Genomic DNA, 13,081 nt, shown 5'->3' with positions numbered 1-13,081 from the left:
CAGTATTGGTATTGACCATATACTATTTTCCTTTGTAAACACCATAGAATTTATCATGTCATGGGGGCAGGGGTGGAGGAAGAAATGATGTCTGTTCTAATACTATAATTGAAAACCAATTTAGGTTGTCAGGACAAAACTTGTTGGGCGTGCATTATTTAGTTTTTACTTTTGGTAACCTTACATGTATTTTCAGTATTATTTTAAAAGGGACTTTTCCTGCTATTGCAACTTTCACCTTAACAGATGACAGAATACATACATAGACACTGGAGCACACAGCAAAACTGGGTGAGAGGAAAGAGTACTGATTAGAATGAGGCCTATTATACACCAATTTAAGTCTCAGAAAGAAGGATGGGAAGATTCCATTTCGACATCACCATCATTGTCATCTTCACCACCTTTATCTTCACCTTCAAGAGCATAGTGTCTAGGTTCTGAACAACCTAAGCAAATTTTTATTATTCTTTGAATTCTAAGAGCTAAATAATAAAAAATAGAAGAGGAACAGTATATTAGCACATTTTGTCTTTGGCAAATAAGTAACAAAATTTGTCAAAGTTATTAAAGCTTTGTTAAAATCCATATGCGCTTGGAATTACATGTAGCTCATATAGCTCACTGTGCCCTTTGATTCTTTACATTAAGGAATCAGCCTTCTGAAAGTAGTTACTAAACATGTAATGTTTTTTTATGATCCCATATTTTCCAACAATGGTAATAGATGCTTCCCAGTCCACAGTGTACATTTGTAATGAAACAAAAACAAACGAAAATCATTTACTGCTTAAACTTGTGTGTCAGTTTTTATCAAAATGATTTTGAGATCTTTAGATGAAACTTATCTCAATATATGAACATGTGAAGCTTTATGTGTACATAAACCTGATTATTTATGCATAAATGTGTATCCATCTATAATAAAAAAACTGAAACTGAACAAAAGGAAATGGACATGTTTCTGCATCTCTACTATCTCATCTATTTTTCTTTTTATGATGATATATTCTACCTTCCATATGGCTTTTTTCATTAAAAAATACCATATCTGTTTCATTTGAAAAAACTCTATAAAACAATAAAATACTTTATGTAAGCTTATCTCATATTTTAATACATCAGTTATAATCACATTAGAAATTCCCAAATTTCAAAAGAAACCTAAAAACTAAGACTGTTTAACTTGTCTGTATATCATTCAATTTGTGTGCCTGAATACTAAAAAAATAATAATGACTGATTAAAGCCTTACTCCAGGTATAATAGAAATATCAGTTTTGATGACATGAAATAATTTAGGAAATAGAGCAAAAACCTTCATGGGAAAGAGATGTCTGGCTATAAGAATTCCTTTCTGATTTGAAGGAAAGAATATTAGAATGACTATATGATTATATAACTATATGATCATATCATAATAGGTTGCATAAAAGAAAATGCTGCCTAATTTAATTAAGATTTCTCAATGAAATTGTGCTGATTAAGGATATAGCAGAAAAAATCCACTAAGGTCTTAGGCTTCAATATTTAGTCATAGCTTCAAACAAATAAATGATCTTCAAATATCCACAAGATCATTCTGAATGGCTCATTTCATATAAAAGTACAAAGAAAGCTTGATGTTTTCCTTTTTACTGATTGTTTTGGATAACAGCCTCCGACAGCATGCCGCTAATTCATTCTGCTTAAAACAGGCGCTTGAGCTGGGTTGACATTTTACGTAGTCTCTGGGGATCCTAGTTGACATTTTAAAGGGCTTCTAAGCATTTTATAATACCCTAAAATCTGGTTTTAATAAGCCATTCTGCTGAAATTGTTAACATAAGGAATCACCTTTTACTGTTTGGCACTAGATCAGGAATGGGGGACATCTTTTTCTGATTAGATATACAGTAGTTGGAGGAAAATGTGCAAATTCATTACAGACCCTGTGGAGATGACACTGTTGCTCAGCTCAAACCCTTCATTTTTATTGTACTGCCAGGTTTAGAAAGGGAAAGAGCACTTTTAAGATTGATTTTTTTTTCATTTTGAACATCAGGAATTTTTGATTGAATCTTCCTGTATGTCATCAGGAGGAATACCTAAATGTACTTGATTCTTTTTTCATTGTTGAACGCTAGTCTTTTGAAAACAACAGGTGACTTACTTCTTGTACATGGTCAGAGTGAGCAACCAGCCACACCCAAATCAAGGAGATGTTTTCATCTTTTGAAGGTATCCAAAACGCTATCCTCCCATTTTCATCTGCTGTGTTTAGGGGGTTGCATTACTGTTACAAACAATGGTTGTTGTACCTGCAAAGCCATTGAAACAAAAACCAAACTTGTCATTTAATTAACTTCTTTCAGAAGCTACTCTTAAAAAATGGAAACTGCATTTGCCACCAAACTGAACCACTGTACTGCTGAGTCATAAAATAGAGTAGTTAGCTTAAGCATTAACTGGGTCAAAATAGTCCTTTAATTCTTAATTTGGAAAAGACATGTGATAGTGAGATGGACCTATTTTTTTTTTAATGTAGTTTAGAATTCAATGTTACTTCCAGAGAAATTATATTATCAAATGTCAAAATATTTTGATTCCAGTTCAGAGTTAGAAGCCAACTTATTTGAGAATGTATGCATCTTTTACTATCCTTTTTCCTGGGCATGTTAGCCAGAACAATGTTAAGTTCCTCTACGCCCTATTCCCACTGCAAGGTCTTGACCATTTCATTCTTCCTCCCTAGGCTACTCTTCTCTTTCTGTCCCTATAGGAGTCATTTTTGCAGCAGTGCCTTCCTGACCTATAGAATCCTGATCCCATCTCCTTATGATATGTTCTCATAGCTTCCTGTACTTTTCAACAATTGTAACTGAAATTATACATTTGGCAGTTACATATTTAATCTATTTCTCCTTAGTTGGAATATAAGCTCCAAAAAATAGGTAGCATAATGACTCATCACAGCATATAGTTAATACCGCATCATGCATATAGTAGGAAATCTTAAAAATAGCTCTTACCTTCCAAGGCACATTACTATGAGGCATAAACATCCCCTTTCCTTAGAGAAAATTTCTTTTTTGATCTAATAGAACATTTAAACTTAGGGAAGAAACTTTGGCAATTCCTATCCCAACTGAGAATGCTAGTTCTTTTGTTCTACTTGGTGATATTTTAAGTCAACTATTCCTTGAGCCACTGTTTGATTTCTCTTGTTCTTCAATAAGTTATTCTGGTAGTTAGTCCACTTTTCCAGGCCCTGTTCTGAGGTTAAAAATTATGGTATACATACTTACAAGACAATCCACAAGAAGAATTGATCCAGTTCAATAATATTATAGCTTTATTTGTGTTTATATTTGCCCTAAGAACAACAGGATTTCCAAGTGCCTCTGGATAATAAAGAGTATGAGTATGTACCTACAAATGATATGACCTGAGCAGCTGACTAAATGTTGGACACGGCATTTAAACACAAATTTGAGAAAGGAATAGAAAAATAAACTCTGTTATTTGAACTGTAACCTGAGTTCCTGTTGTAAATATAATGAAATCATATTGGCTATCTAGGTTGGAAAAAATTTGTTTACAAATCTTTGTAATATTTACACCCAGGCAACATCTGTTCTAATAGGAAACAATTCTAAGGGAAGAGAAGTCCCTTTGTCTGCATTTCTTTTAATAAATGTAACAGCCCACATTGAGGCATTCTCACCATTTGTAGGAAAGAACAGTTCATTAGTGAGCTATTTGTATTTGAGATGTGGTGTTGTGGTTGAATGATGAATTCATTTGAAAGGTTTAAGAACTCGCTTAGATGGTTTTGCGAGTCAGGTAAAGGCAGCAGTACCAGTACATATTAGGCTAATTCCTGTTATTTTTTTCTTTGTGCCTTTGGGTAGTTTTGGGCCTTCCTGGTGGCGATAGTGGTAAAGAATCTGCCTGCCAGTGCAGCAGACACAAGAGACACAGGTTAAATCCCAGATCAGGAAGACCCCCTGAAGGTGGGCATGGCACCCCAAGATATTCTTCTCTGGAGAATCCCATGGAGAGAGAAGCCTGGCAGGCTACAGTTCATAGAGTCACAAACAGTTGTACACAACTGAAGTGACTTAGCACACACGCACGAACTGGTTACTTGCAGATAAACATACACAAATAAACATTATTACTACTATTTCTGTTATTACTACACATAGTCATACTGATAGAAGCAAAACTTTAAATCACATCTATACTGTGAATAAGCATAAACTATTTTTAATTAAGCTTCAAACTTCAAAAATCAGTTGTTTTTCACAATCCTCGTTGAATCCAAACCAAAATTAAAAGTGAAAGGAAAGAGAAAACCAATTTGGACTAACATTACTAATACATACTATATCACAGGAAGTGAAAATTTTATGTATTATTGAAAATAATTTACTAAGAGAAAAATATCGCTGTAAGTTTTGCTTTCTGGCTTAAAAATATTTCTGGAGAGATCCTATGTAGTAGGTAGATATAAGTATATAAAGACACATATTGTACCACACTTTTGATTTCTGTCAAACCTGAATCAGTAATCTTCAATTTAATAGTTGTGTGAGCTTTGGTAAGTTACTTCATCTATTTTAACTTCAGTTTTTTTCATTTTTGGAAATGGGTATAAATGCCGTCTGCTCATGAGATTGTGGTGAAAGGTAAAAATGAAAAAACTTGTTTTTAGCAAGGTATCTAATGCGCAGTAGTTAACCCAGGGCATGTTCACTAATTATATTTTATAATTAAAATTTTAATAGAATGAATTTTTGACTGTAATCAAGTTAGCATACTTAAACATTTGGGGGAGAATAAGCAGTACATGTAAAATATGTTAGAAGGACTTCCCAGGTGGCTTAGTGGTAAAGAATCCACCTGCCAATGCAGGAGACTCTGGTTCAATCACTGGGTTAGGAAGACTCCCTGGAGAAGGAAATGGCAGCCCACTGCAGTCTTCTTGCCTAGGAAATCCCATGGACAAAGGAGCCTGGTCTTTGTAGGCTGGCTACAGTCTATGAGGTCACAAAGGAGTCGGACAGGACTTTGCAACTAAACAACAACATGTTAGAAACCTTTGTAGTAAGTAATAAACTCCCACATAAAAATACTCAATAGCTAGACAGTTACCTTCAGATTCAAAATACATAATGAGTCTCTGCCTAACGTTTCAGTTCATAGTTGAATTACATCATGGATTAATGTAGAAATGAAAGATATCGCCATTAAATCTACTGTGAGCTTTTAAGTATATAAGGTACAAGTTTGACTAAATTGTTAATTCAAGGCAAAAAAAAAATATTGCTTAGTGTTTGTACCTTTGAGCACACAGTTTCCTTGACACAGCCACCAACAGCTCAGTCAAAGCTCACTAATGCTAACCTTTTTATATACTTCTGGGATATGGCCAACATTTTTACTTTAGATTTTCATATTCTCAATTATCCTTTGTTAGGATCCTCAGCCAATGTGCAAATGGGAATTTTAACCTTTTTTTTTCCCCATAGGATCTCGCTGGAAAGCTATGACAAACCTAGAGAAACAGCCATACTACGAGGAGCAAGCCCGTCTCAGCAAGCAGCACCTGGAGAAGTACCCTGACTACAAGTACAAGCCCAGGCCAAAGCGCACCTGCCTAGTGGATGGCAAAAAGCTGCGCATTGGGGAATACAAGGCAATCATGCGAAACCGGCGGCAGGAAATGCGGCAGTACTTCAATGTTGGGTAAGGAGTTTCCGGTCCGGTCCTTTTCCCATAGGGAACCCTTCCGGTTACTCTTAATGGGTGGGGAAGTGTATTTGTTTAGTTGCAAAGCAGCATTTTGAGAAAGAACCTGGCACAGTGTATTTTGTGTGACTAAGCTGCCCCCTTATAATATCGAGGAAGAACATTTCAAGTGAGTTCACTCCAGGCTCCTAGAACAATGGCTCTGACGAGAGCTTTGTTTAAAGGCTGGTTTGAAAATAAAATGAGAGTAAAGAATTTTGAAACTTCCTCTTAAAAACGTAGAAGTCTTACTGGTTTTCTTTTGTCTTTTTCTTGCTGCTTTTCATTACTTCCAAGGCCTCATAGTGTAGATTCCTTAGCAACTAACAACTTAACTGAGATAATAGGATATAAAAATGAATTGAAAGAAAGACTTGTTTCTGAATATAGAGGGGTCTCTGGGCTCTCACGGCACATACCTGGCCTTAGAAAAAAGATCACATAAAGTAGGGATTCTGTTTAGAACCTTGCACAGCAAGGTTGTGAGTGGACAAGTTTCCTTCTGAATTAAGGATGCCTCACTCAGTATGGGTCTTCCCAGATAGCTCAATGGTAAAGAATCTGCCTGCAATGCAGGAAACACAAGAGATGGAGGTTCGATCCCTGGTTTGGGAAGGCTGCCTGGTGTAGGCAGTGGCAGCCCACTCCAGTATTCTTGCCTGGAAATTCTCATGGACAGAAGAGCCCAGTGGGCTACAATCCATGGGGTCGCAAAAGAATGGGATACAACTGAGCACCCACTCAGTATATCTTACCCTGCTCCCTCTGGCAAGGCCTAAAACCACACTGCATGGGCAGAATTTTCCCAAAAAAAAAACACAGAAATAAAGTTTTCATATTTGGAACAGTAATTAAGATCCTGTGAGCTCTGAAAATGACAAGAAGATACTTAAAAAAAAAAAAAAAAGCTTTTCAAATATGTCCTCTCCCCTCCATTTCCATGAATGTGTCTGCTTGCTCAGTCCAAGAGTTCTGTGATTTATATCTCAGTGCCTGACTCTTTTCCATGTGGAGCTCAAAACCCAACCCTCCTTGGGGAGAGAGTAAACATATGAATGAATGAAAGAAGACATAAATGAACATCATCTGCTGAATCCTTCATACTGGGACCAGTTACAGGATTTGTGGTTCCCAATGTAATATGAAAATGCAAGGTCCTTGTTAAAAAGTTTTTAAGGAATTTCAGGATAGTGATGATGGAACCAAGTGTGGGATTTTTGTAAGCCCTGGATACCGTACAGCTGCAGAGGTGGTGCACCCACGAGGCCAGCCCAGCCTTCTACCCCCACTGGTGATCTCCCCATTTCAGGGATGAAGTGGGCCATGTGCTACTGTTCACTTCTAGTGGGTTTTGGGCAATAAATTTTTATGTTGAGAGCTCTAATACTTAAGGATTTTTCCATCAAAATTGTGTTATCTTTAGGTTTAATCTTTTAAAATTGTTTCAACATGTTACAGTAAAGGAAAAATTAACTTGGTGTCAAGTACTTAAATTCTATTTATTAATCTTTCTGCACCTCAGTTTCTTTTCAGAAATTAAAAAAGTAACAGTCATTTTAAGAATCAAATGGGCAACATGTGAAAGTGCCTTGTAATCTATAAAGCATTATATAAAAGTAAGGTACTTGGACCAAAGTAGGATGCCATTTTCAAATGTCAGGCAGTAGGGTAAAAATCAAGACCTTTGACTTGGTCAAGCCAAGCACATTCATTCTAGAATAAGGCCTGCATCCAACTCTCCACTCACCCAGGGTCTCTTTTTGGAAATTCCTCTCTGACAGGCAACAAGCACAGATCCCCATCGCCACGGCTGGCGTCGTGTACCCTGGGGCCATCGCCATGGCTGGGATGCCCTCCCCTCACCTGCCCTCAGAGCACTCCAGCGTGTCCAGCAGCCCGGAGCCCGGCATGCCTGTTATCCAGAGCACTTATGATGTGAAAGGAGAGGAGCCACACATCAAAGAAGAGATCCAGGCTGAGGACATCAACGGAGAAATTTATGACGAGTACGACGAGGAAGAGGATGATCCGGATGTAGATTATGGGAGTGACAGTGAAAACCATATTGCCGGACAAGCCAACTGATAAGGGTCAAAAGATTGTCGTGACCTTAGGACTTAAAGAAGCCCTAGCTGGTTCATCCTTACCAGTGGCCAAGCACATTAACTTTCTCATACACTGACTGTTACTTTAACTGTTAGTCTTAAATAGTTGGGACATCAGCTGACTAATAGACCTCAGCCTCAAAAGGCTTGGAAAGGAAATAAAAATACAACAAGCAGACAACAATATCAACAACAAGAGATTGAAATAAGCTATGGGTAAAATAATGCCAGTAATTCAGCTGCTACATCCAAGCACTGAAGTCTTACCCGTCAACTTTTTTTTTAAATAAACTTTATGGCTGTTTGTTCTACAATGTTCTAGAAATTCTCACTCAGGTACACAGTGCCAACAAGTGGCTTGTGAATGTGTTTTGTTGTTTTGTGCTACAATTTTTAAAAGAAATAAGTTTTGTTTTGTTTTTCGGGGTTTCTGGGTTTTTTCCTTTTCTTTTCTTTCCTTTGGTTTTTTTGTTTTTGTTTTTGTTTTGTTTTGTTTTTTTGGTAATGCACCTGACAGAAAAAAAAAGAAAAAGAAAGATGACTTTCTCTTTCATTCTCTCCACCTTCTCCATCTCTATACTTTAAAGATGGAAGTCTGTTCATGGGGGGGAAGAGGGAAAAAGAGCCTGTTTTTAACTTCCTTGGTATCCACCACAAAATAAGCAATCATTTTCTTTAGAGGACTTTCCTTATCTGTTGCACACCACACTACATCTTTGAGCAAGTGCCAAATTTGTACTGAAGTGTTGACCTAGTTGATTTTTTTCCCTTTCCTTTTTCCTGTTCCTTCTTAAATTAGGACAGTGTTATATCTTAGACAATCCCTTGAAAAACCTGAAATACCAGCAGCTGGTGAGATTTGACTTTTTTTTTTTTAATGGAAACTGTAGGTGCTGTTCTCAGGTGAAAAGAGAGAGAGAGACATAAGAAATTTAGAGAAAAAAAATATTTTCTAATCTTGGATTTTTGTGTGTATGTATGTGTGTGTTTATGGTACTAATAGGAATAATGTTGGATCATTGTGAGTTAAACCCACATCTGGGGATGAAATCCCACATCCTTCTAAATGACTGGTCTGGAAGCATCCTTGACCTTGACTTTGCACTTCGAATGACAACTTAACCAATATAGGGCTCAGAAATTATATTTTTAAATTTCTAATATGATTATTATTGAATGGATCAGGTGGCCCTGTATAATAGAGGGGTGCGTGTGTAACGTGGAAGCCGAATTCTCCCAGATGTTCCACTAACATTTGCTACTTAATGATTTCTGTTTGTTTTTCCTGTCAGTAACTTCGAGCAAAACAGTCGTTTCCCTTGAATATATTTGCCCATTTTCTAGAAATATAGGATTAGCTTATTTCTTCAACATTCCATCCTTTCCTGATCAAGAAATGGAACTGATGATTTTATAAGGAATTCTTAATCCCTCCATGAAATGAGGTGGAGGCCATTTGCATTTCAGAATTGTGGGCCAGGTACATTTCATGCCATAAAAAGCAGGATTTTAGAAGTCATTGCAACGCTCGCCACTGCTCTACCCTTGTTGTAAGATGTATCCACTGAAGTCCAGTTTCTGATTCCAGCAGAGTGTGTGCACAGAGGAACAACTGATGCTGAAAGGACTGCTTCGTTAGACTTTGCTAGCCAAGTGCCAAGGCAGTTGTAGGGCTTGTTCCGATAAATGGGAAATCATCTAAAGTGAATCAGCGCTGCTCATGCTAAAGCGTTAGACAGTAAATACTCCAACCAGTAGATTGGATGTGCTATGATTTTCACTCCAGTCATCACTTTCCTATCCCACCCTCCCCAAACCTGACCCTTAAGTTTGATTTTTACGTATAAATAAGAAAAAAAATCCCTTTTTATTTTTCTCTCTCTCAAAAGACTTGCTCTGGGGTTTTGCTTGGAGGAGCTAATCATACCCTGCATGTCAGAGACTTCGTTTTGTTTGTTTTTCTGTTTGTTTTTGATGACTGTATTTTCATTTGAACTGCCTCTTTTTGCTAGTGTTGTAATGATGATGATGATGATAAAATAATAATAATAATAATAATAGTAATAATAATAATAATGGTCAGCTGTTCCCAGATTAGTAAGTTATGTATAATTTATTTCTCCCTTTCTATTTTATTCTCCTCTGATTTGGAAGTGCAGCCAATAAGTTGTTAGATATTTAAAACAAATTTCCATCTCCAACATGTATGTATATATATACATACACATGTGTGTATATATGTGTGTATGTATATATACATACACACACACACACACACACATACACACATATTCACTCACACTGTTTTGTTTCTCCTTCCATAAGTTTTCTCCTTTTTAAAAATTTGGCCCCAACAAACGTCAAGTTCTGGTGTTTTAATACATACAAGTGAATTACTAAGAGGGTCATGTTCAATCTTAATTAACTTATGCTCTCATCACTCATTTTATTTAATTGCCACAGTCATCTAGAGCCAATTTTTTTTGTTTTTGTTTGTTTTGTTTTTAAGCACTCTGGATAAAAAAAATAGACACTTGTTTTTATATCGTTATTATGTACAATGTGAAAACAGATTTTTAAAAATTTGTTGTCTTTGTTAACAAATTCTTTCTGACTCATGTGCTGTTCACCTCTCACTTTTGCTGGATACTTATTTCCCATCATGTTAAAAAGATGCTTTGTTTTCATTTCATGACTTTGGGCTACAAGAGTACTTTGTTTTAGCTCCAGGTAGATGCCTCTGAGGGCGTTCATGACCGTCACCAGTTCTAACACACTTACCAGTGAATTGACAAAACACTTCCGTTTAACCTTTTTTTGTTTGTTTTTTTTATTTTGTTTTATTTGAAGAGGAAAATGAAATTGTTAATGGTGACCTTTAACAGCTGAAAATCAAAAGTTAATTTTAATGTTACATAGTTAGGTTTATGTCAGAGAGATGAAAATGTGCATGGGTTGAAACAAAGAGCAAGTCCGTAGCTTTGAATTCTGTCCTCTTGTTTTGATGTCCAATTCACTGAGGGTCACAATTGTTTTGCCTTAACTTTCCCCCCCAAAAAACAAAAAAATCATGTTAATGTTTAAAATGCTTTGAAGTCATTTTGATAAAAGGTGCTATGAATGGCAAAGTATTGGGTTAGCACATTGCCTTTGGGGCATTTGATTGGTTTATCAGTTTTGTAAAAGATCCTAAAACCTGTATTCTTTTTCTGTGCCCCGTAATGACCAAAAAAGACAAGGGAGAGGAAATGAGAGTAAGATCAAACTCAAATGAACATAGTCTCCCATCTCTTTCATTCCCTACCTACCTGTTCACCTGTCACATACCACCCCCACCCCGTCTCTCTCTCTCTCTCTCTCATACACACACACACACACACACACACACACACACACCCCAGCACACACGCTCACCCCAGTACTGAGGGATAATCTTGCCAGAATTCTGTTTTTGTTTCTGTTTATGGCTGTTGTAATCAATTTTTCTAAAAAGAGTCATATTTTAATATGAACCTAGGAGAGCATCACTGGAGAAAATAGGTTACAGTTACTCATATATAAGTTGCTAAGAATTTGGCTAATAACTATAATTGAATAAAATACAAGACTATTCTTCAGTCCACTTATACCTAAATTAGTTAAGTCAATTCTTAACGTTTATTTGGCATCTGCAGTTAAGAGTTAACCATGTATAAAATCCCTCCCAAAGAGCGTAATTGTTATTGCAACCAAATCCTCTTTATAAGAAACAAATATAAAAGAATTTCTTTGATGAAATAATTTCATAGGTTTGATTTTGACATAGGCATTTTACCTTCATTCATTTAAAGAAAATTATCTTTAAATATTTTATGGTCCAACTTCAGATATTTTCTTAATTCAGAAGATGTTATTGTTCACAGAAGAAATGTCTTATATCACATTTAAAACATCAAAAATCATTACATTTTCATTTGTTCTAATGGGTAAATTATTTGAATTGTAATAAACAACTGTATATTTACAAACAGGTTTATAAAATATTTGTCTATCAAGTTAATAGTAAAATAATAAAAATTATAGGGTCTGCAAGGAAAAAATATGAAGCCCACTTAAAGTGGTTCAGAGATCTCTTTCATCTTATAGGGCATAGGTTTTTGTTTAGACAGGCTTTTACAGTATTTAATTTTAAAGTTTCCTATAACTATCAGTTTCCCAGGTTGAAGATGTTAGGTTTTCTACTGACTAATTCCTGTCCTCCCCAGTGTTTCTGTCACTGGTTCACTAGAACAGTATTTATACAGCTCCACCGGCTCTAAAGAAGCTCTTAGTCCTTCTAACATTTTGGATTTTATGAGTAAAAATGGGAAAAAGTAGAAAAGAGACAATCAAATGCCTGGAGCTTAAAACAAAGTATGTGCAACCTACCATCTCACTTGAAATTTAATAAAATAAATAATTATGTAAATATAACATAGAGTTATAGATTTATATTTTGTTCATAACACATAGTGTAATATAAGTTGTATATTTTCATGTTTTTGGTTTTATGTTATCATTCATGCCACAATAAAAATAAAACAGGAGTTTATGTACTCTTAAAAAAAAAGATGTGGGTTGCCACCAACCTGTTTTTTTTTGTTTGTTTTTTGTTTTTATTTTTTGTTTTTGCATTCTCTTTTTTCAGTATTACTGCCATGCAAGGCACCAATAAAAACAGCAAATGTGTTCTTTACCTATTATACTGTGTTTCTTTTCACAATTCTTGTTATGGTGGTTTAATTATTAGTTTTCATATGAAAAATAATTTTGCTTTCACTATAAATAACCCCACTTCCAAAACTGACTTTGAACTGAGAATTAAGGGTTTAAATCTTAGAGGTGAACATTCAAGGAAGCCTCTTCATAAGTATCTCATCAGAGAACTTCCTATAATGTCAAAAGTTATCCTTTTGTATATAACTGAGTCTAATAGGCTTGAAAATCCTGCAGCCCAAAGCACCCTAAATATCATTTTTCCTAAGTTTGACACCATCACTGGGGCAGGCTTTCTATGCTTTAGAATTAAATTTCATTCTATTGTTGGTATAGAAATTCTAAATTTCAGATTATGAAATTAGTAAGATCTATAAATCCACTTTACGGTATCTGATTTAGAATAATGGATATTTCTACATTGTTTAACATTCTGACTCTAATTTCTGGATTCTGCCTTCAACTTT

The 13,081-nt window shown here is 35.6% G+C and overlaps 1 protein-coding gene across 15 annotated transcripts in view; it reads left to right on the top strand.

The window, feature by feature from the left end:
- The window catches only part of SOX5 (SRY-box transcription factor 5), a 1,090,001-nt gene extending 1,077,402 nt beyond the window's left edge, over nucleotides 1–12,599 (top strand). For all 15 annotated transcript variants that reach the window (XM_070453774.1, XM_070453776.1, XM_070453775.1 and 12 more), the window contains 2 exons: nucleotides 5,517–5,733; nucleotides 7,557–12,599. In XM_070453774.1, coding sequence (XP_070309875.1) covers nucleotides 5,517–5,733; nucleotides 7,557–7,860 — 521 coding nt within the window. In that variant the 3' untranslated portion in view covers nucleotides 7,861–12,599. The remainder of the gene's footprint in view (nucleotides 1–5,516; nucleotides 5,734–7,556) is intronic.
- The last annotated feature ends 482 nt before the right edge of the window (nucleotides 12,600–13,081 follow it).

This window comes from Odocoileus virginianus, chromosome 23, assembly GCF_023699985.2.
Source record: "Odocoileus virginianus isolate 20LAN1187 ecotype Illinois chromosome 23, Ovbor_1.2, whole genome shotgun sequence".
NCBI lineage: Eukaryota > Metazoa > Chordata > Mammalia > Artiodactyla > Cervidae > Odocoileus > Odocoileus virginianus.
The sequence above is the reverse complement of the archived record's forward strand: the minus strand, read 5'-3'. Positions and strand labels throughout refer to the sequence as shown.